The following is a 22,619-nucleotide window of genomic DNA, read 5'->3' as shown; positions in this document are numbered from 1 at the left end:
TGTCTAGGCACCAACATCATTTTTTTAAATTGCATTAAATGCTAAATTTCGATAAACCTTGATATTTTTAATTAAAATTGGCATTTAATGGGTGCGCACAAGGCATTTAATAATTAATTTTGCCTTTTAAAAAACCGAAACAATTAATTACAAAGGTATTTTAATTAATTAATTAAATAAGGAGGTGAGCGCTTGGGTTTTATTTTTATATTTATACAAAAGTCGGCCTCCCTTTATTTAATTTTTGTTATTATTTGCTTTATTTCCAAGTCGTCCTAGAGGCAATCAAGGAAGTAAGCACTTATATAAAGGGGGTGTGATATGGCATTTTAAAACATCATTCAATCATCCCTTTGCATGCGATTTGGAGAAGACAATTACAAGGTGCGAATTTCATCAAGGAGAGGTGCGAAATTCCATTCAAAGGGGAGTGCGAACTTGGTTTGAGGTGGAGCGAATTTGCCATCAAGACGTTGAAGACCCCACAAGTTGGCGAAGTTGACAAGGAAGGTGCCTTTGCTAGAAGAGGATCGCATTGATACTTCGAAACTCCAATTTTTGTCTAGACAAATCGCCTTATTTTGCATTTTTAGAGTTAGCTCGCAAGTGAGGTATGGCAAAGTCTTCCCTTGTCTAAATTTTCAATATTGATCTTAAATTTTGAATTTTGAAATTTTGAAATTCCATTAGCTTAATCGTTTTTAGGAAATGATAACTCAAAGACTTATCATGAGGTTTCCTAAAATTAATCTTTAATCTAATCTATGTTATGCATTGCAAAATCTAGTTCTTATTATGAAATGTTGTGTAGGTATGGCGACCCCGAAGGCGGGAGCATCCACCAATCGTCCTGCTCTCATGAAGGAAGATCAAAAGACCGAAGAGGTGGAGACCAAGATCGTGTCTAAATGGAGCAACATTGGAGATACCAACTTGGGCAACTTCAGTACAAAGAAATTTCGAGAGGTCCCTTACATTGGCAAGCCATCACCTGTCGCCCGGAGGATAATCGAAAGTGGCATCATTAAGGCGGCCGGATTCCCTCCAGCAGTACAGTGTCATGAGTTGATGATCGAGTGTGCTCGTCATTATGATCCTCAATCCAGAACGATCGTGTCCAAGGAAGGAAACACTTTAGTGTATCTTTCAGAGGAAGCTATAAGTGAGGCTTTCCATCTTCCAGAGCACGGAGATATGATTTACAAGAGCATAGAAGGAGCCAAGTCCATGTACGAAGATGATCCAGATGCTTGTCTAAGCATCATTAACAAGAACTGGTTACTCAAGAGTCGTCCTCGCCTGAGCAAGGTACCAAACACACCACACAGGATTGATTTCCAGGAGGAGTACAGAGATTTGATTACAATGCTCAACCGAGTCACAGGTGCACCTCAAGCTTTTTACTTTGAAAAATGGATGTTCTACTTCATCCAGGTGATAGTTCAGGGTAAAGGAACAATTCATTGGGCTAGAATGATTAGCCATTGCTTGGACGTACAGTTGAGGAGACTCAAAGCTACCAAGTCCTTCCACATGAGTTCATACGTCATCTATGCCTTGATCAGGAGCTTTGAGTACGCAGGACTACCTCACAGAGGAGTGATTGGAAGAGGACCCGGCGAGGTCAGAGTTTGTGATTCCTATGTTCACTTGCATCATCCGCCAGGAAGCAACTACAAGTTAGTTAATGATACCTTCACTATGAACATCACAAGGACGTTGCAAGGCGGGATTCACAACAGATTATCTCAGGATGCACAGGAACTAGTAAAGAGGTACGGTGCTTGGTTTATCCAATTTCCGAAGTTTACTTATATCAGAGTTCATGGATGTCCTTCACCTCCATACATGTTGCCGAGATATCCAACAGACAGAATTGTGTTACTTGAGGTAACAAGACAGTTGGCAGCTTATGCGAAGGCATTCAGACACAGACATGGAAATGGAGTTCCTGTACCCATCATATTGGGCAATTCAGTTGAGGTATGTCCTAATGCTTTAGCCATGGATGACGCAGAGAAGGAGTTAGCTTTGTATTCTTTTTCATTCTTTGCTTTGAGGGAGAGCTTTGATCCACATGGACATATAGAGGAGACAGTCGGTAGGAAGTTTAAGCATGAGTTTCAGATGGAAGATTTTATGATGAATCTCTTAGACGATCTTGAAGTGAAAAGAAAGATGCATTCTAGATTGCATTTGGATTTCATCAGGAAATGCAAGATTTACAGAGTGGCCGACCAAGCACAGGACAGTGGCAGACATCTCCAGTCATCCTATGATCGAGAAAGCAAATCAATAAGGTTAGATTGGAATGAGCCCGAGGTCGTGGATCTAGATGCTGTGATGGCTCCAGTCTTGTCTTGTACTCGCAGATGGGTTGATGTGCAGCATCAGAAGTTGAGAGAGCAAGGCATAGCTATGACTTTCACTTTGGAAGAGAAACCAACCGAGGGTGGAGCTAGTGTAAGTGAAGGTAATCCTAATCCCAGAAATGCAAATGAAGGCAACCTTCGAAGTGCAAGTGAAGGCGATCTCCATCCAAGGGGCTCGAAGAGGAAAGAGAGACCTGGAAAGAGAGAATCTTCCAAGAAGAAACAAGAGGCCAGCCGAGATCGTTCATCCGGTACATCTTCTCGACAAGAGAAAAGGACACTCGAAGTGGAAGAGTCTATGGAGTTGATGGTTCAGAATGATAAAGAAGGACAGGTACCTCAAGGGTCGCCAAGTGGATCTCTCCAAGATTATGAGTTACATGAAGACAAGAATAATGACGAAGTAACATCTCCTCACAGAGAAGAAGAAATATTGCATAAGGAAATACAGGTCAAAGAGACAAGATCAACCATCCCAGATTGGTTGAAGGAAAGATTAACGAAGGTGATTGTGATCGAGGACGAAGACAATGTGATTGATTTAGAGAGCCTTGTTGGACATTCCCAGGAAGTGACAGAGAAGAGAAAGGCTACCAAGATGTCCAAGATGATTAGAGATGAGACTGGATCCAGAAAATTACAGATAGCTACACCGGCAGTAGACAAGTATGAAGGTGAGATCCTAGCAGAGGAATATGATGTAGAGACATTTGAGCTAGGTCCATCCACAGCTGAGCAGACACTAGATGATGCCACAGATTCCTTTGAGGCATTGAAGGACAAGCTTAGAGAAGAAATGGAGAAGAGTAGAAAGCTTGAGAGGGATGTCGGTGCATGGAGAACATATTTCAGCCATCTCAATCAGCCTTTGGGACGTCAGGATCCAGCAAGATCACCTATACAGGCACTTCCCCTTCAATCAATTGGTGAGGCAGAGAGATTCAGGAGTATGGTCCAGCGTATGAGTACTTGGATGGATAAATCTCATACAGTTGCCGTAGAGTTTGCAACAAGGATGATGAAGACTATTCATAGGGCTATTCAGGTTCTTGAGATCATCCACAATTTGATGATAACAGTAGCCGCTTTTGCTCATACCAAGGATGTTATCATTCCTGTCTTGAAGGTAATTAGACAAACATCGAGGAAGGTCTTAGCGCAGGAAAAGATTATGGATGGAGGACCTCACAGTTTACTTCAGTGGTCAACCTTACTCCAGATGAAGGAAGTTCTCTTTGAGGACATCAGTACTAGATGCAGTCATGTTGAGGAGGTGATCAACCCGATCCAGGACAGAGTATTTGAGGTACTACGTACCATTCTTGGCAGGAGGATCGAAGTTGAGACAGATGTGGATTTGCAAGAATTGGAAGATAGAATCAAGGTCATCTTTTGCAAGGACGTCAATATCACAGATGAGCAACAGGACCAGATGTTTGCTACCATGCTCCTGATTGAAAAGACTAAGGAACTTGAACTTACATGGGACGCAGCTCTTCTAGATGCATTTGATCAGGTCATCCACTTGGAAGAAAGAATGAAGAATCTTCCCGAGATTCCAATTGCTGAGATCGAGGGAATCGTATCAAGATTCATTGCACATGCTAAAAAGGAGCATTGGAAAGGGAATAAGATTCTAGATGAGAGGTTGTTATAGATGACATGGCGCCTTAATTGTCATTGGTCTATGTCTCCTAGATTTTCGTGCCAAATTTATAATTGGTTATGCATTTAATGTTGTGCAATAAAAGGGGAACTTTTGTAAAAAACCCTAATTAGGGTTTAGGTGTCATGATCTTGACCATTGATCTACTTTTGATCTGGACCATTCATTGTAATTGAGGATTTCATTTCATTTTAAAGAGTGAGATGTGAGAAGAAGATTAGATTATTGATGTATTAGAGAGATTAGAGTTTAGAAGCAATTTACTTTTGTAGCAAGATTGAGTTTTGAAGAAAGAATTCAAACAATTGTTGTACATGATGACTTTGGAATCAATGAAATATTGAAGTTATGGTGTTTTGTTGCAATTCTCTTGGTTATCTTCATGGTTGTTCATTTTCCTTAAATCATTCTCAATCAAGGTAGTGTGTTAATTCGAAGGACAAAGTGTTGGACTTGATCTTTGGTAGGATTCGCTTTCCAAACCACTAGCTTCTTGCTGATTGTAGGAACGCCTTGCGTGGTCAACTGGAGAATACTTGAATCACTTAAACCTTCAATCATTGTTGTATCTTGGATATGTACCTTCGTGGCAGTGTCCTTGATCTGTGATGTATTGAAAAATCATTTGTTACCTTAGAAGATCGCATCAATTTCAATTGAGTTGTTACTTTATGGCAATGTTGAAGTTGGTAGAATCTTGCCAAGTCTTGTCCACACCAAGTCATTCTTAGGGTTAGACTAGATTAGAACTCTTGCAACCCTATCCTTTTGTTATTTTTTTTGAAAAGCTTGTTTAGTTTAGCAAAATCTTCGGCAACGTAAGGCCCCTTGAGGACACAGCAAATCACAACGACCACTGGTGCTTATCCACACGTAGAGACCCTACTTACAAGAACATTGGAGTCATCCTAACTGATCCTTCTTGCGAAATCTTCAGCAGTTAGCGACTTTATTCAAGAGAGGATAAGATGCCTTTGGGTATTTTATTCTGTGTATGATTGTGTATAAAAGACACGTCAACACGTACCTCATTATTACCAATGACAACATAAACATGATATGACAACATAACATAATGATTATTCCCGACAACATCATCCCCCCCAAGAAAAGAAGTCGACTCCGGACGACTTAATACAAAATAGAGATGAACGGCAGGAACTGCTGATGCCAGTCGAGCTCGGAACTTATACACTTGCTACATCCTCACCTGAAAACCCTTTTCTGCTACCAGCCGATGCTCAAGTGCGGATTTCACCATTATTGCTTCCTTTGACATCACAGTCCTCCTGTACCTAAACCAAACTTGTCTGCAAAACACGCTTTTCAGTCTTAGCCTCCACCAACTGCTACTCAAATGATACTGTCTCCCTAGCCAATTTGTCCTCGATAGCCACTGGCGTTGCCCTTGCGGCATCCAACACCTGGGTACGCTGAGCTAAGTCTCACGCTACTATTGCCTCTAACCTAGTGGTCAACTCCTCCCGATCCCTCTCTGCATCCACCAAGGCAACCTCATGTCCAGTCGAGACATACTCCAAGTTCCTCAAGCGTACCATTCCTACCTGGAGGTGGCCACAACCCTCTGGCACAAAGGCTAGGAGACACCTCAAATCCTCCATCACACTCCCCAAAGGTTGCTAACTGAACTGAATAACTCTCTGGTGTCATACAATTGCGCGGACTTGCAATGCCTTCCCTCACCAATGCTTAGCTTCAGGCTTCCTTCTCACAGTACGAACAACCACAACACTTACCATGACATCTCTAATGCCCTTCGCCCAACTCCAACAAGTGTATTGTAGCTCAAAAAATAAACTGGGGGTCTGGGGGCAATGCCCCCAGCGGGGTCGAGGGGCAGCGCCCCCGCCACCAACATCAATTTACAACCCTCAGAACCATACGAAAGTCCATGGCGCACATCATTTCTGTGATATTTTATGATGTCAAAACCCTTCTTCTCCACTCTAATATTTTCAGTGTCCTGGCTCCAAATGTCATCGAATAATTTTTCAATCTAGTTGTCGTCGTTTTTTTTGTTTTTTTTCCTTTCTGTAATGTCCCCAATGGCACCCTGGCCATACAACCTCCCTGTACGGTCAACACCCCTCCACCATACAGCTGTGTTTGTTTGTGAGGCGTACTTGGCGTGCGGGTGTGTGCAATCTCCTTCCTCTGCGTTGTTTCCCTTCTTCTTTTTCCTTGCGTGGGCTGCGTGGTGCGGGGGTTTGTTTTAAGTGCGGCGTGTGGGTGTCCACCTTCGGTGGCCCCACCGTTGGTGTGACCATCGCATGGTGGTCCCACCTTCAGTCGTCCCACCGCACGGTGGTTCCACCGCAACATGGTTCCACCTTCGGTGGTTCCACTGCCGGTGTGGTCACCATACGGTGGCCCGACGACTTTTTTTTTTTTTTTCCTCCCACGCCGTACGGTCACTTGGCGTACGAGTCTTTTTTCTTTTTTTTCAAGTCGTACGGTCACCTAGCATACGAGTTTTTTTTTTGTCCAGATTCGGCTTGGGTTTCATGCCTCCAGGATCGCCTTTTCTCGGTTTGCCTCGCCCGAGGGTCTCCCGCTGTGGTCCTGTGCCTCTCAAGTCACCTGCCCAGCCTCTTGAGTCCCCTTCCATCCTCTTGGGTCCCCCTCCGAGCCCTCGGGTGCCCTTCCGGCCTCTCAGGTCCCCTGCGCACTTCGTGTGGTAGGGTTTTAATTTGGATCCGTTGGTGGCAAGTCTATTTTCAATGGCCATCAAAAGACCTGGAACCACAAATTCTACAGGGACCACGGCCTCCTTCCCGTATATAAGAAGAAGAAGAATAATAAAGATTTTGATAGCTGCGGCCTTCCACACAAGGTTCCAATCGTTGCCGACACAATTGATCTTCGGATTATCTGCGTCACCGAGGTTTGGGGCATCTCCCTTCCAATATTCCATGTATTTTGGCAGGTACACCTCCTCTGTTACTTGCTCTGGTTTCTCTACTTCGAGCTTGTAGCTCTGGAACATTTCATAATCCTCCATCTGCCAATGGAAGAGCCCGTTCAATGACCCTATCTCATCCTCGAAGCACTCTCCTAGTTTGAGAATCCCTTCGTCATTGGGCTCCCTGCAGCCTTGTCCTTCGTTCCTCAGGTTGCCTTCTCCTTCACCCTCCGATTCCGAAGATGATGCCAGTTCCTCACTAACTAACTGTGTCCCAACGTCTATGATAAACTTCCTTCCTCCATTCTCCGTAGACAGAGTGTTCTTCTTCCAGTTGTGGGTGGCTTTGGCTGCCACCAGCCACCCTCTCCCTAAGATCGCATCATACCCTTTTTTCTTTAGTGGGATTACCACGAAGTACAGTATGAAGGGTTGCGTCCCAAAGGTAACTTGTTGGCCCATCAGTGTCCCAATGGGTTTGATTCCATGTTGATTTGCTCCCAGCAGATTGAATGTAGATGGCCATAGCGTCGGCTTCCCCAGCTTCCGCCAGGTTTCTTCTGGAAGAACATTCACTCCTGATCCACCATCGACGATGGTATAGGTTAGAATGGTGCCAAGAATACCCATCTCCACAATGGTCGAGTTCCTTCCAGTGTTAACTGCCAGCAGCATGGGGTCTATTGCAGACCCCCCAGGAACATCTGTGCGGTGGTTGGTATTGGTGCGTGGTTGGGAGAGATTATTCAGCAACGCCGTTCGTAATTGAGGCATCGTTTGGAGGAGGTCGTGTACCTTCACAGGCACCTCCAGTTTTAATTTTAAAATTTGATTTAGTATAGCATCCTTTGCCTCCGGTCGGCTGGAAGTACTTGTTGTACCCTTCGCCTTTGCCCTTTCTCGTATCTCTTTCTCAATTTCTACCCGTGCTTCCCGTGCCCTTTGCTTCTCCATCTCTGGGTCTGGGCACATTGCGTGTCTGGCTTGGGTGTGGGTTACGGCCAGCACTTCCTCTTCTTTGGTTTCCTCGATATTGAGCAAGTTGACGCCAGACTTCGGGCAGGTGACGTCTTCGTGGTCTCCCGGTCCGCACCATTTGCACAAATATTGTGTGGCCTCTCCCTTCGGGCAGTCTCGGGCGAAGTGCCCCCACTGGCTGCACGCTCTGCATTGTACCATCGGTTGACCTTTGGAGTCGTATTGGATCCGGCTCCTTGTGTTGTTATTGTTGTTGTTTCTTCCGCTGTCGCGTCTGTTATCCCGATATCCTCCAGGGGTTGCATTGTTGTTCTCTTGTTGGCCCGTACCCGCTGGTGCGGACGTTGTGGCCTGCTCTGTGAATAACACCTTGTTCATTTGCGTATTCTGGGTTTTCATGTTGTATGGGCACTCCTTGGTGGAGTGTCCCATCACTTGGCAAATCTCGCAGAATGCCTTCTTCGGGCAGGTACCCTTTGTGTGCCCCTCCTCTTTGCACTCAGTGCACCATATGTCCCCTTCGGTCCGACCAATGCTTCTCATTGTTTTGAATTCCCTCCTCATTCGCTCCATGTCTTTCTGGAGCACTTGCACCCATTTGCCAGCCTCGCTGTCGCTACTGCTTTCCTGTGACGAGTCATCCCCCTCGGACAAGCTATCCTTCTTCTTTTTCTTCGATGTCTTGGTCTTGCTCTCGAGATCCATTGCTCTATTGTATGCATCTTTGTACGATGTAGGTGGAATGATTTTCATCTTCCTTCGGAGGGAATGCTTTAGTCCCTCCACGAACCATCGCTTTTTCAACCCATCTGCTGGTTGACTCTCCATTTTTCCCAATAGTTCCTTCAGCCACCGACTATAGGCTCGGACAGTCTTGTTCTTGTTCTGCTTCGTTCCATAGATCTCAGTGACTATTTCGTTGTCATCTCTCAGGAGGTGGAACTCTATCCCAAACTCCTTCTTCAGGTCGGGCCATGTGCCGACTTTGGCCATATCCATGTCTGAGTACCAGTCTATGGCCACTCCCCTTAAAGTTGTTGGGAACTGTGTTACCCATTCGTTTTGGTCGGTAACACCGTTCGCTAACCATATGATTTCGCACGTTCGACAATAGCGGACGGGATCTTCCTTCCCGTCGCCATTGAACTTCGGCAGTTTCTGTTTACTCCCCATCGATGGGGGTCGTCTTCCTGGAGGTGGTTGTGGCTGTGTCTGTGCCCCTGCACCGCTCCCTCCGGTGCCGGTGGTGTGTCCTGCGTGGGTGACTGGAGGTACAGTGTTTTCCCTGTTGAGTGTGGCACCTACCGTACGGTTATCCTCCCCTTCGTTGTCACCCGCACCCACTCCTGGCTCCCTTTGGTGATCCTCACTTTGTGGTGTAAGGGATAGATTTCTGAACCGATCCCGGGTCTCTTCGACTAGATCTCTCCTTAACCTTGTTTCCTCCAGAAACTCTTCGTGGCTCCGCACCTTACGGTGTTCTGGCGACACGTAGAAATTTCCGTCGGCTTCTGCACCCTCCGTAACACCTCCTTGGTTTCCCTTGGGCCACCCTTCGGTAGGTCGTCCTTCGACAAGTTGCCTCAGCCTCCGTCTACATTCTACTTGCTGCTCTAGAATCAAGGCCCTCTGCGCGGCCTCCCACTCGTCCGTTTCTGCTTTTTTATTTCTATCTTTATTTAATATATTGGGCATAAATCACTTCCGTACATAGCAAGCACACGCCATGTACAAAAAAAAAAAACTTTTATTATTTTTCCTTTCGGCCACAATTTATCTCAACATTGTGTCGGGATTATTACAGGGTTCAATTTCCCCTTCGCCTCTTGCCATCACGCTCTGCGTCCCACGATGATTGTTCCGTTTGTGCGTCGTCGGCCTCTGGGTTAATCTCACCGACGGGTAGGCCCATCGTGTTTGTGCGCCATCCGCGTTTTCCGTTCCCAAGTACGTCTAGGCAACGACGCCAAATGTTTGCCACATACGGGTAAACCTTAAATGCAGAAAGTAAATGCACATAACATAATGGAAATATATTAAATAATCAATCTCTGTATTTATTCAACAGTCCATGTACATCAAGTGCTTATAACATTACATCTGATACAACTATTATGATTCCACTACGAAGGAACGGTATGCAATATATAATACCCGAAGGGGTGCGACCAACCGTCGCATCCAATTGCCCTTCGGGACAACTAACTAACTGACCGTCGTAATTCATTATTACCGACGACAACATAAACATAATATGACAACATAACATAATGATTATTCCCAGCAACACCAATTATTGAGACACAAGCAATTATCATGGCTACATCATCATCCAAAACCCATCTAAGATGCCAACACATGACTTGTTGTGATGTTGGGATGAGTAATGCAACCTTCTTCAGCCATTGTCCTAAAATTTTAGTTTTAATATTTGTTTTGATGCCAAGGATTTCATATCCATGAGTTTTGTATATATTTGACAATATTTATATATCCAAGTGTGTTATTTCCTTCAACTACAATTTGTGTTTATACTTACGTGATCGATGTATACTTGTGTATGTCATCAAATAAGCTTCTATTTGATGATGTTATTGTGTCTTTAGGGTTTATTTAATATAGGGTGCATGAAACAAGTTAAATCCTTAAAAATCTATGAATTTCTTGGGTTTTTCACTTTGCCGCATTTTTGTAGATTCTTTGTGCCGGGTCCGAGTCCAAGCTTAAACATGCTTGCCATGTCCGAGGTGAGTCCAAGTCTCATAACTATGGTATTATTTCTTATATTTTTTAAAGCACTAGAGAAGCAACTTATTCAAATAAAGAAACACAATCAATTGTTTCAGGTTTTGATGATGCCCAATTTTCCCATGAAACAATTCTAAGATGGCCATGTGAATGTTTAGATTCCCGACATTTTGAGTTCTACTCCTAGATAGTTCTCCAAGGGATAAATTCTTCAATGTTTGATTCAAAATAAAGCAACCAAAAGATTACCACAAAGTATTATTTAAGAAAAACCATTGGATGTGTCTGTTTCATAACCTCTTATTTCTAATTAATTATCTATTTCTTGTGAAGAACAATCTTCGTGATGTCTATCTGCAGCACAGATGCAAAGATCAAGCTCTCACACAAATCAAAGGAGAACTACACGAGTTTGAAGAGAGAGAGAGAGAGAGACCACAAGTTCAGCAATATGAGATGACACAAGATACACAAGAAAAAACAAAAACTATGAATAAACAGTACTCTATACTTACTTTGTATGGGGTTCACTGGAATAACGCATCAATGCAGGAATCAATCTCCTTGGGTTCAAATTGCTTGTAACCATCCACGACTCAACAGTTTCATATGGGTCTAGCATGATTAGATCTGGTGCAAACTTGTACTACAATATTATGAATTATCAGATTCACAACAAAGAAGAAATAAAGAACTCTTATATTATCACACTTCATGAGTATGCCGCATTTTATTCTGACACTGCATTTTGCTTAAAATCATACTTTGGATATCTCATGTTTATGTACCTGCAACTCTGGAGAAACATTTGGTTTTTGCAATACTTCCAAAGCTTTTCTAGTCTCTCCTTGCTGAAATCAAATAAATAGAGTCATCAAATATGCTGTGCTAAGAGAGGATGAAATTATGCAAGACTAATAGAAAACAAATTCTTTTCAATTCATAACATTGATGAGGTTAAAAGAAACTAATAACTTCCAATGGCAACACCAACTATAAAATTGCTAAAGCAAATACACTTAAATTGTGGGCAGTCCCTTATCCATAGATAAACCTAAACATGTCATTGGTATATAACTGATGCCAGGGGCAGACTGTTCATAAAACACAGATAATATCATTAGTCCATAATACTATCTTTTACAATAATACTCAATTTCCTATATACAATAGGTATCAATATTGGTTATCCAAGGATGTATTATTTGTTTGACAAGTTTGAGCAATTATAAGCGTCGATTGATGATTGTGTTCCTCTTGGCCATCATCAGATCTTTTAAATGGATTGTGTATCATCAAGGAAAGCAGTATGATCTAGTTGGATTGACTCTAATTCCTGGTTAACCATGTCTGGTCTTCTTCTAAAACAATTTAATTTAGGAATAAAGATATATTTTACTCCTATTTTTAGTGTGCATTGTCATAGGCATGACTCTGTGGGGCTCTCATCAAGGGATGAACGGGCTAAACCCGACGTTGTTGAATACTCTTGCTAGTGCCTTTGCCCAAGAGAGTATAGGTGCCCAACCAGCAGCCAAATAGATTGTAGCGTAACCAGCATGAATGAGTGAGACAATAACCTATCTGATCAGAGTAGTTCATCTGATAGATGGGTACCTCAATTAATGCTCAAGGAAGGCCCGACCATGACGGAGAGGCCTTGGGATCAACCAAGTTTGCCAATAAGGGGAAAGAAATTGTTCAAACAAGTCTGTCCATTCCAATAATGATTTGGCAGCTCCTGAAAGGACGTGCGAAATGTTTTTTTAAATTCATCTATTTATTTTATCAGATAGAGCGGTAAACACCCAAAATGTACCCAGCCACCCGAAAAAAAATTGGTTGTACCAATGTACCATACCCCCGTACTGAAACCCAATTCCAATTCAATAACTTAGCATTAAGATTGTTGGTCTTTTTAAAGAGAACAGATTTGCAAAAGCAGTAGATCATGTGTCGAAACTAATAGAATACTACGAATTTGGATCCAATACTTCAAGCACACCCTTCAAGTTCTCATGTAGATTTTAACCGATCCAAAAGAATGGACCTACATGATTCAGTTAACAAACCTCCAAAAGAAATGGATATAAACCATATAGCTCCAAATTAGTTAAACCCATTATGAGAAAAAAAATGTTACTAGCCTTTTAAGAGAATATTTAAAAAAAAAGAGTAAAGACATTAGAAAGTAGAGAGAAATGTCACAACTCAAGCTAAAACACTTTACATGGTTCTGTTGTGACGTATTCACACATCGCCCCATTGCAAATGGGGACCCCTGCTTTTTGCTTTCTAGGGTTTGTTTTCTAGGTCTTTTAGGGTTTTGTCTGTTGGCCTTTGCAGGATGAGTGCTGTCGAGGGGAACGTTGGATTACAGGCTTTGCTTGAGCCAGGGTGAGTCCACAGGGCCCCAGAATTAGGGTTTCTTTGAGAGTCTTCCTTAGGGCCTGGTTTTGCTCTCATTGCTAATGTGTCTTGCTTTGTGAGTGGGTATCATTCTTGAAGGTCTGAGTTAGGTCGAGTTGGTGAGTGATGAAGTCTGAAATGTCATCCTGATCTTCAAATGCCCTGAAATTTGGCTAAGTCTGGAATGTCCTGATCCTGAAATTTGGCTAAGTCTGGAATGTCTTGATCCTGAAATTTGACTAAGTCTGGAAAACTGAAGAATCCTTCAAAAACTAGATTTTGCAATATAACTCCTGGAGGTCCGAAACCACTCTCAAACATCCTGAAAGTATTCTTATACTTAAATGTTATATTCCATAAAATGATCCTGATGGAGAGTCCAAAATGTCAAATTTCGCTCCCGACCCTTCCAAAGGGTCCAAAGCGAATTTCGCTCCTGACCCTTCCAAAGGGTCCAGAGCGAAATTCTCCATAAGACATTCTACTTTGACCAAAACCTAGAACTAAAGCATTCCCAGGCTTGAATGAAGGCAAAAGCACTTGTTTGAATGAAGAAATGCAAAAAATGAAGTCAGGATCATGGCCTAAGGTGAATTTTGCTCCTGACCCTTCCAAAGGGTCCAGAGCGAAATTCTTATTTCCTCTATTTTTCTCCTTAGCTTGACCAAGTTTGTAGACTTTTGAGGCATAATTGAGAAGGTTTGATGCAACTTTGCCTTGGAGAGGAGATTTTAGACCTTGGGATGATGGATTCTAGCCTGGGAGAGGAATTTCGCTCCTGACCCTTCCAAAGGGTCCAAAGCGAAAATCCTTATAACTCTCATTTTCCTTCCTTGTTTTGGATGGGCGTTGGTTTATTAGGCTTTGTGTGTGAGTCTTGATGTGTTCTTGCCTTGAGAAGTGTTTTGAAAAGTGAGGATCTTGTCCAAAATAGGAATTTCGCTCCTGACCCTTCCAAAGGGTCCAGAGCGAAATTCTTCATAAGCCTCATTTGCTCCCTTGTTTTGGATACCTTGTTCCATGGGCGAATTTGGGAAGGAAATAACATGTCTCTGCCTTTTGAGGTGATGGATCGTAGAAATGTGAAGGATTTTGGCCAAGATTAGGAATTTCGCTCCTGACCCTTCCAAAGGGTCCAAAGCGAAATTCACTATAATCCTCATTTGCTACCTTGAATTGGCTTAAAACCTGGTTCCTTAAGTGGAAAACAATCTATATTTGCCTCCAGGAGAAGATTGAAGTTTGAAAAATGAGTAATTAAAGCCTAAATCAAGATTTTCACTCCTGACCCTTCTAAAGGGTCTAGAGCGAAAATCCTCCTTCTAAAGGGTCTAGAGCGAAAATCCTCCTAGACCTCATTTCCTTCCCTATTTGACCAAATTGTGATGTCCAAAGCATGTTGAAAGGGGAAATGGACATGATCTTTCCTTTGAGAGTGTTTGGAAGTTGTGAAAATGAAGGATTTTAGCCAGGAAAGGAAATTTCGCTCCTGACCCTTGCAAAGGGTCCAGAGCGAAATTCCTTATAAGCCTACTTTTTAACCTTTCTTGGACATGAAACCTTGTTCCTAGGGCAATGAAGGATGAGATTCTACCTTGCAAAGAAGTTTCAAGTTGAAAGGATGATGATTTTGGGTCAAGAATGAGATTTTCGCTCCTGACCCTTCCAAAGGGTCCAGAGCGAATTTTCTCAAAGCTGCTTTTGGCTATCAAGTTTTGCTAGGACAAGTGTGGGATAAGGTAAAACCAAGAAGGAATTGCCCCTGGGAGTGACTTGAAGTGCTAAGGGATCATTAAAAGGTGAAGGAATTGAGCCAAATAGTGAATTTCGCTCCTGACCCTTCCAAAGGGTCCAGAGCGAAATTCCTAAAAACACCTATTTTCCTTGCAAGGTCAGGACAACTTTTTGGTTTTTATGGCTTGAATGGGTGTGAGGAGGTGTGTTTTTGCCTTTTGAAGATGATTGAGGTTGAAAAGATGAAGGAATTGAGCCTAAGAGAGATTTTCGCTCCTGACCCTTCCAAAGGGTCCAGAGCGAAAATCCTAAAAACTATCCTTTCTTTCAAATTTTGGGCAAAACTAAGCTTAGACAAGGGTGAGAGAACGTATTTGGATTGCCTTAGAGTGGAATTGGGTTGCTAAAAATGCAAGTTTTTAAGACAAATGAAAATTTCGCTCCTGACCCTTCCAAAGGGTCCAGAGCGAAATTTCTAGATCCTCCTTCCTTACAATTTAAGACAAGATTTTGGTTTTCATGACTTGGAGAGGAGTGAGGCAAGATGTTTTATGCATTGGAAGTGATTTGAAGATGAAAGGATTGGAAAATTGCCCTAAAACCTAATTTTTGCTCCTGACCCTTCCAAAGGGTCCAGAGCAAAAATCCTAAAATCTACCTATTCCTTTCAAATTTATGCTAAGCTATGCCTAGACCAAGGTAAAAGATGCCCTTGTGATTGCCCTTAAGTCGATGGTTGTCTCCAGAAGTGATGATTTTAGGCCAGAAGAGGAAATTCGCTCCTGACCCTTCCAAAGGGTCCAGGGCGAAAATCCTTCAATCACCTATTTTGGCCTTGCAAAATCAAGATAAACTTGGGTTGGATGAGAGAAGAAAAGTGTTTCCTTGCCTTGTGAGGTGGATTGAAGTTGAAATGATGAAAAAATGAGCTACAAACAAGAAATTCGCTCCTGACCCTTCCAAAGGGTCCAGAGCGAAAAACACTAAAACCATCCTTTTCTCCAAATTTTGTGCTAAGTCAGGCCTGGACTAGGGTGAGAAAAGCTATTTGGAATGCCTTGGAAAGATGTTTGACCTTCAAAAATGTGAATTTTGAGCTAAAGTTGGAATTTCGCTCCTGACCCTTCCAAAGGGTCCAGGGCGAAATTCTTATAGGGTCTGTTCCTGGAGAAAATCTTGGGCAAGTTTCATGTTAATATCTTTTTGTTGATGATTTAAGTTGAAAATGCTATGTTGAAATGAATTTATCATGTGTTCTTAATCATTGTTTGGTTTGTTTTGGCAGATGAAAGAAGACCAGGCTAGGACAAGGACGACCTTCTCCAACCCAACATCAACAAGGACGACCTTCTCCAGCCCAGCCTCATCAAGGACGACCTCTTCCAATCCAACATTTGAAGGAAAGACAAGGTGGCATCCTAGTCATCACTCCTCCAGTCGGGTTGGTCCACTTCAGCATGTCCAGATTCAATGTACCTGACTCATCAAAGATGGCACTAACTTCGATGTACCTACCCCGGCTATCCATTGGTCGAATATTCCAGAGAAGACATGTGTCCAAATAATGCAATTATTTCATTGGTTAGAATTAAGTTTGTTGTAACTAACCCTAATTAGGGTTTTCATTGTAAAATCTCAGCCATTGATCTCAAATTGATCCGAGCCATTGAATTGTATTGAGGGCACTATATAAGCCCTGGCTCCTCATTTGTAAAGGCTAATAGTTAGTCAATAATAGCTAATAGTTAATAGTTAGTAAATAGAGGCCAGAATAGTAGAATAGCAATTAGAGTAGATTAAGAAGAGAAGGCAAGACATTGTTGCCTTAATTGTAAAGACTTCTTTTCATTGAAGATATCGTGGAATATGTTGTTTCTTTGCAATGTGCATGGTCTCTTGTTGAATCTTCATTTTTGATGATAGATGATTAGATTGAGTGAAGAAAATTGTTGAATGCACCTGTGTGGAATCTGTCTAGTCCATACCACTAGCCTCTTACTGATGGTAAGTGCGCCCTACGTGGTCAACTGGCATAAAATGAGCTTAATCTTAAATCGTTACACGTCTATTGTTCATGCATTATCTTGAATGGTGATCATTGTCAGATGGTGTACGATTTGAATGTGTTGGAAGCATCCCTTAGAAGATCGCACTGAGTTGGTGTTGAATTGTTCAACCTGATGGTGAGACCCAGCCCAGTAGGACTCCACCTAGTCGTTCATCCATCTTCTTGCATTCTAGGTAGTAGAGTAGACTTCCTAGACCCTGCATCTTTTGTCATTTGTTTGTTTTCCAGTTAGTTAATAGGACCTGCGATTCCAGCAAATCAGATGTTTAGGTTGTCAAGTGTAAGTCCCCTTGTGATTCCAGCAAAATCACATCATACCACAGAGAGCTTATCCACACGTAGAGATCCTACATAACAGAACCTTGGAGTTACTCCGACTGATCCTTCAGCGAGATCTTCAGCAATCGGGAACTTTGTTCAAGAGAGGATAAGATACTTCGGTATTTTATTCTGTGTTCGCATGTGCATAAAAAACACATCAACAGGTTCCAAAAAAGTGGAGAGCCTTCCAGTCTTTCTTGTCCCTTTGTAGATATCAACACATAGACATTTCCAGGAAACCTATCGAGAAAACTATGTAAAGAAAAAGGTGATAAGGCTTTAAAAACATTTGTACACAGTTTTACAGGAGCACATCTGATACCTACAACTTTAGCCCATTTTAACAAAACAATAAATGCATCTATAAAAGTCAATGCATAATACTCTTCATTTATAGAAAACAAACAAAATATTCCTTTAGAGAGAAAAAAAATTGAAATGATGAGAATAATAATCAAAGTGATAGAATATACCACATAATTGTCACATGAATTTTTCAAAAGAGTAAGCTTTGCATGGCATGTCTAAAAAACAGCATGAAATTAGAAAACATGCATATATGATTGAGATTTTGAGGAAAACAATGATGCACATACCTGAATGTAATGGTGGATTACAGTCTCATGTTGCTCCTTAAGACTAGCAAAAAACACAAGTTCGTCTACCCTTCCATAGCTGTACAAGAAGTTTTGGAGACAATTAACATGCAGCCAAGGAAAATTTGCTTCCTGTCTATACTAGAGCATGTTGGGTGTTTCCAACTGTTGACAGTTTATGGTAACAATTTATTCACCTAGGATAAATGAGAAGATGAGTTTGAGACTATCAAAGCAAAACTTATTTAAACACTAGGAGTACATATGATGACATTGATGGCATAAATTCAACCATGATCCACATTTCAAAACCTTAAGAATGTGATCCAAGCCTACCCTGCAACACATTAAAGGTCATCCATAACCTCGACCATGATCTACCAAGCAAAAGAAAGAACAAGATAAATAAAGTAAATGTAATAATGTAGCGAAAAGATAGTAAAAACCAGTGAAAATTTCAGGATCCAATATTCAGAAAACAAACATTTTATGTCTATCCAATATCATACCTATAAAATCCTAAAAATTTCATCTTTTCCTTTGATAAAACATTACAAAATTGATATCTTAAACTTCAAAACTAAATTATCAATTACAACCAGCTTGAATATTTTCCATTGAGTTATAATTTCTTCACTTCTTTGATTAAAACCATTCTCCAAAAGTTTGTAGTTGTATTATTTAGAAAAAAAATAGGTGATTCCCTTAATTATTCCTGTCAATTAATGAAGATTTTTCCAGTATGATATTATTGTTGAAAATGAGTTTGTAATTCAGCTAAGTGAAAAAATAGGACAGGTATAGCACCAATGCAATTCCCAGGTTAGCTACAAATGTGACTCTGATGGTAGCAGACTTTATATATCAATAAGCTAATTCAACATATGATTCAACAACTCTGAAATAAACCAAAGAATAAGTATTATTTGTCAAGCTTTCTGCGAGAACTCTGTAATGTCCCCAAAATTTTGGTGAAATGAATTAATTAAATTAATTATTCTAAAGTTGTCCAAATAAATAAAATATTAAGAGGATGACTTTATTTTAATTAATGTAATTGAAAGTGACTTAAATAAAATAAATATTATAAGAAGTCACTTTATTTAATAAAGTTTTCCAGCAAATTCCAGAAGCTACATCATGAGGTGGAAAAGGGAAAATTCTAGAAGGCTCATCAAATTGTTATAAAAGGAAGGGTTTGCAATGTGTTTGACATGCTTGTGAAATTTTTATGTTATGAATGCATCTGATGCTTTGCATTAGCTAAACCCTGAGGACGGAAACCTTCAGGAGTAGACAGGAGAGCTGGACAAATGCCTAGCTCTTCCAAAAGGTGGATTCACGACGGAGTTCACAGCTGGACAAATTTGTGAAGTCCTGTGTGGAGACAAATTTGCAGATAAGTGTCAGTAATAAAGAATTTTTCCCAATCTTTATTATTCTAAATTATTATATGTGCCATAAGGGGTATGTGCGATGGTCTTGATATGAGTATTAGTGAATATTATGAGCCGTGGTACTCAACTTGTGTCAGGAACAGATTTGTATGATGTGTGGCATATAAGACAAATCACATGTAAACACGAAAGAAGTTAGCGCAGCTAAGGGTTAGCATGAAGGAATCGTAGGTCAAGGTGATTGGCTTAATATTAGAGCTAGAAGACAAATTTTAAAAGGGAACGAAGTGTAAGAAAAGGAAATCGAATCCTATTCAGATTTATCCTTGAGGAAACGTGGACATCATTGTTAATTGCTGTTGGCCGTGTAAGGCACACTTTGTTGGGAAAAAGACAAACACAGGTCAAACAAATCGCTAGAAGACAAAATTAATAGAAAATCAAGCATTGGAAGACCCCACGTAGCATCCAAGGAAGTCTCAGCTCAATCCTTTGAGTCAGCAAGAGAAAAATTTGGAATAAGAAAATCTGAGAATAAAACAAGAGTAACTGCCAGGTGTGAGGATGATGTGGAAAAATGCCACTACAAGGTTGAAGAAATTCATGAGAGTGGACCCAGCAGCAAAAACAAAGATTCTGAAGTTTTGTTTGATTTTTGAAATTTCCCACTATCTTGGTCTACGTAGGTCAAAGGAAGGATTGTAGTGGAATGCAGCAGCAACCCAAAAATAAAATGGAATTGCAGTTAAGGAAGAGGGTGTAGCTTGTAAAGAATTTTGTTGGGTTTTTTGGTCAGCCTCCACTATCTTGTGGGGCCGTCAACCAACCCCAGTCTTGCTGCTTGAGTCTGCAAATCAGGTTCATTCTAAATCATTTGAATTTATTGAACAATATTTAAACAATGTTTCAATATTATATGTGAATATTTAATTCACTGTGAAAATTCAAGGCTGTTCTAATTTGTTCAAGAATACCACAATCAATACCAATTATTGATGGGTTTGGAAGGAATGGGAAAAAGGTACAGCAGAAGAAATATTTGATGGTTGATTTTTATTAAGGGACAATCTTTTGCAATACATCTTTGTTTATTAATGAATGAGTTTCTAGCATTGTGAATGTCATTAAAACTATATTTAACTAGCACCACATCAAACAGTCAGAAAACCTTTGTAATTCTCTATATTGGCAAACTGTTTGACAAGAAGACAATTAGTGGGAAAGAAAAAATTTCAGTGGCAAACAGGGGAAGTTCATTACAAACTCAGTCATTTGAAGACACTTTACAAGGAAATTTTATCCTCTTCCTAATAATGGACCATGGAGTGTGATCCAAAACATGAAATTCAAAATTATACACAATTTTCTGCCAGAAGATTTCAAATTAATAAGAAACTTTACTCATTTCATGGATAAAAAAATAAAAGTACTCATCAAAAGACAAGCCCAAAGAAAAAAATGAGTGTCAGAATTAGATCGGAGGGCTCTAAAGTGGTTAATAAAAACAAGAGCATATGAAAATAATTTGGTAATTGCAGATGATGGTAGTTTACAAATTTCTTCTGCTCTAGAAATATTTGTGGGAAGATTCAGCTTGACATAGGATAAATAGATTTATGAGACCTTTTAGCTGTTGTCCTATCCCTTGAAATGGCAATTGTGTACTAGTATACAAAGGCAATTTTCTGGATGAAAAAAGGAAACAAGAAATTCAGAGGCTGCACATTCAAGCATGTCTGACTAAAATATTCCCTGGCAAAGTATCAACAAGCTACAGTGGGAGACACATAATTTAAGCACACACAAAGATTTGTCAACTTGTGGATTGGAGAATGAAAAGAAGCACATTAGTCCCTCTTCTTGCAAGCAATAGCAAAGGCAGGTGACCCATGGTGGAGCCACACATATCTGAAGATGGATTAAGATTTGGACTAGACAATAACAACTAAAGTATTTGGTACAAGAAATAAACAATGCAGAAATAAAAAATAACAACTCACAAAAAAAGGTGGAGCACTTCACTCTGGTCTACAAAATGTGCAATTGACATAAATCATTGATACCAAGAATGCCTAGAAGAAATCATACATCATCTGATTCAATGTCGGATACATTGTCTGAAGCAGATGATGAAATTCTTCAATTAAAAGGGAATAGAATTCCAAAGGGACTAGTTTCTCTTAAGAAACTTTTTGATAAGCATGATCGCTTTATCAAGAAGCAAGAACAAGAGAATTCAGAATCTTCTATGGGATTTGAAAAGTACAATATTGGTTCAAAAGAAGATCCTAAATTTGTCAATATTGGCAATAATTGCAGTCCAGAAGAGAAAGAGCAGTTCATTCAGCTTTTGCGTCAATATGTATGTTTTGGCTTATTCCTATGATGACCTTAAATCTTTTCATCCGAAGGAGATGCAACATGATATTCTTTGAAGCTTGGCACAGTGCCTTTTCATTAGAAGCAGCATCAATACAACCCCAAAATTTCAGATACTATTCATTCTAAGATTCAGAAGATGTTTTGCTCGGATTATCTTTCCTATCCACCATTCAATGTGGGTAGCAAATATAGTTCTGGTGCGTAAAAAGAATGGAGAAATATATATCTGTGTAGATTTTCGAAACCTCAATCAGTTGTCGCTGAAAGATAATTATCCTCTGCCAATAATGGATCAAGTGTTGCAAACAGTGACAGGTGCTCAGATGATGTCTAGGTTAGATGGATTTTCCGAGTATAACCAAATTGAGGTAAGGGAATCTGATCAACATAAAACTGCATTTACTACTCCTTGGGGTACTTTTGTGTATCGTAGGATGCCTTTTGGTTTAATCAATGCACGAGCTACCTTTCAAAGAGCCATGGATTTAGCCTTTCGTGGTATTTTGGGAAGGTTTATTGTGGTATATCTTGATGATCTCACCGTTTTTTCAAAAGATCATGAGAATCATCTTTTTCATTTGTAAGATGTATTAGAAAGATGCTGCAAGCACGACATTTCTCTTAATCCTAAGAAATCAGTCTTTTGAGTGACTGAGGGAAAGCTTCTTGGTCATGTTGTCTCCAAAGAAGGTATTAAGATCGACCCAGAAAGAGTGAAGTCAATTCAGTCTCTTTCTTTGCCGGCTAGTAAGACAGTTGTCCATTCTTTCTTTGGCAAAGTAATTTTTCTACGTCGGTTCATACCTGATTTTGCAGAAAAGACTCATCATATCGTTGATACGATGAAAGGAAAAAACGTTTTCCGTTGGAATTCGGAAGGAAAGGCTGCATTCAATGAGATTAAGGAAGCCATTGCTAATGCACCTGTGTTGGTTTGTCCAGATTACACCAAGAATTTTATCATGTACAGTTATGCTTCTGAACATACTTTGTCTGCCATTCTAATGCAGAAAAACTCAAAAGGA

The 22,619-nt window shown here is 40.6% G+C and overlaps 1 protein-coding gene across 1 annotated transcript in view; it reads right to left on the bottom strand.

Annotated features, from left to right (window-relative positions):
- The window catches only part of LOC131038306 (vacuolar sorting protein 18), a 394,486-nt gene that overhangs the window by 140,246 nt on the left and 231,621 nt on the right, over positions 1-22,619 (bottom strand). The window contains exons 16-18 of the mRNA XM_057970666.2: positions 17,816-17,894; positions 11,476-11,538; positions 11,203-11,333 (exon numbers count right to left, since the gene is read on the bottom strand). Of these exons, the coding sequence (XP_057826649.1) occupies positions 11,203-11,333; positions 11,476-11,538; positions 17,816-17,894 (273 nt within the window). The remainder of the gene's footprint in view (positions 1-11,202; positions 11,334-11,475; positions 11,539-17,815; positions 17,895-22,619) is intronic.

This window comes from Cryptomeria japonica, chromosome 6, assembly GCF_030272615.1.
Source record: "Cryptomeria japonica chromosome 6, Sugi_1.0, whole genome shotgun sequence".
NCBI classification, from domain to species: Eukaryota; Viridiplantae; Streptophyta; class Pinopsida; order Cupressales; family Cupressaceae; genus Cryptomeria; species Cryptomeria japonica.
Note: the sequence above shows the minus strand (reverse complement) of the source record. Positions and strands in the feature narration are given on the sequence as shown.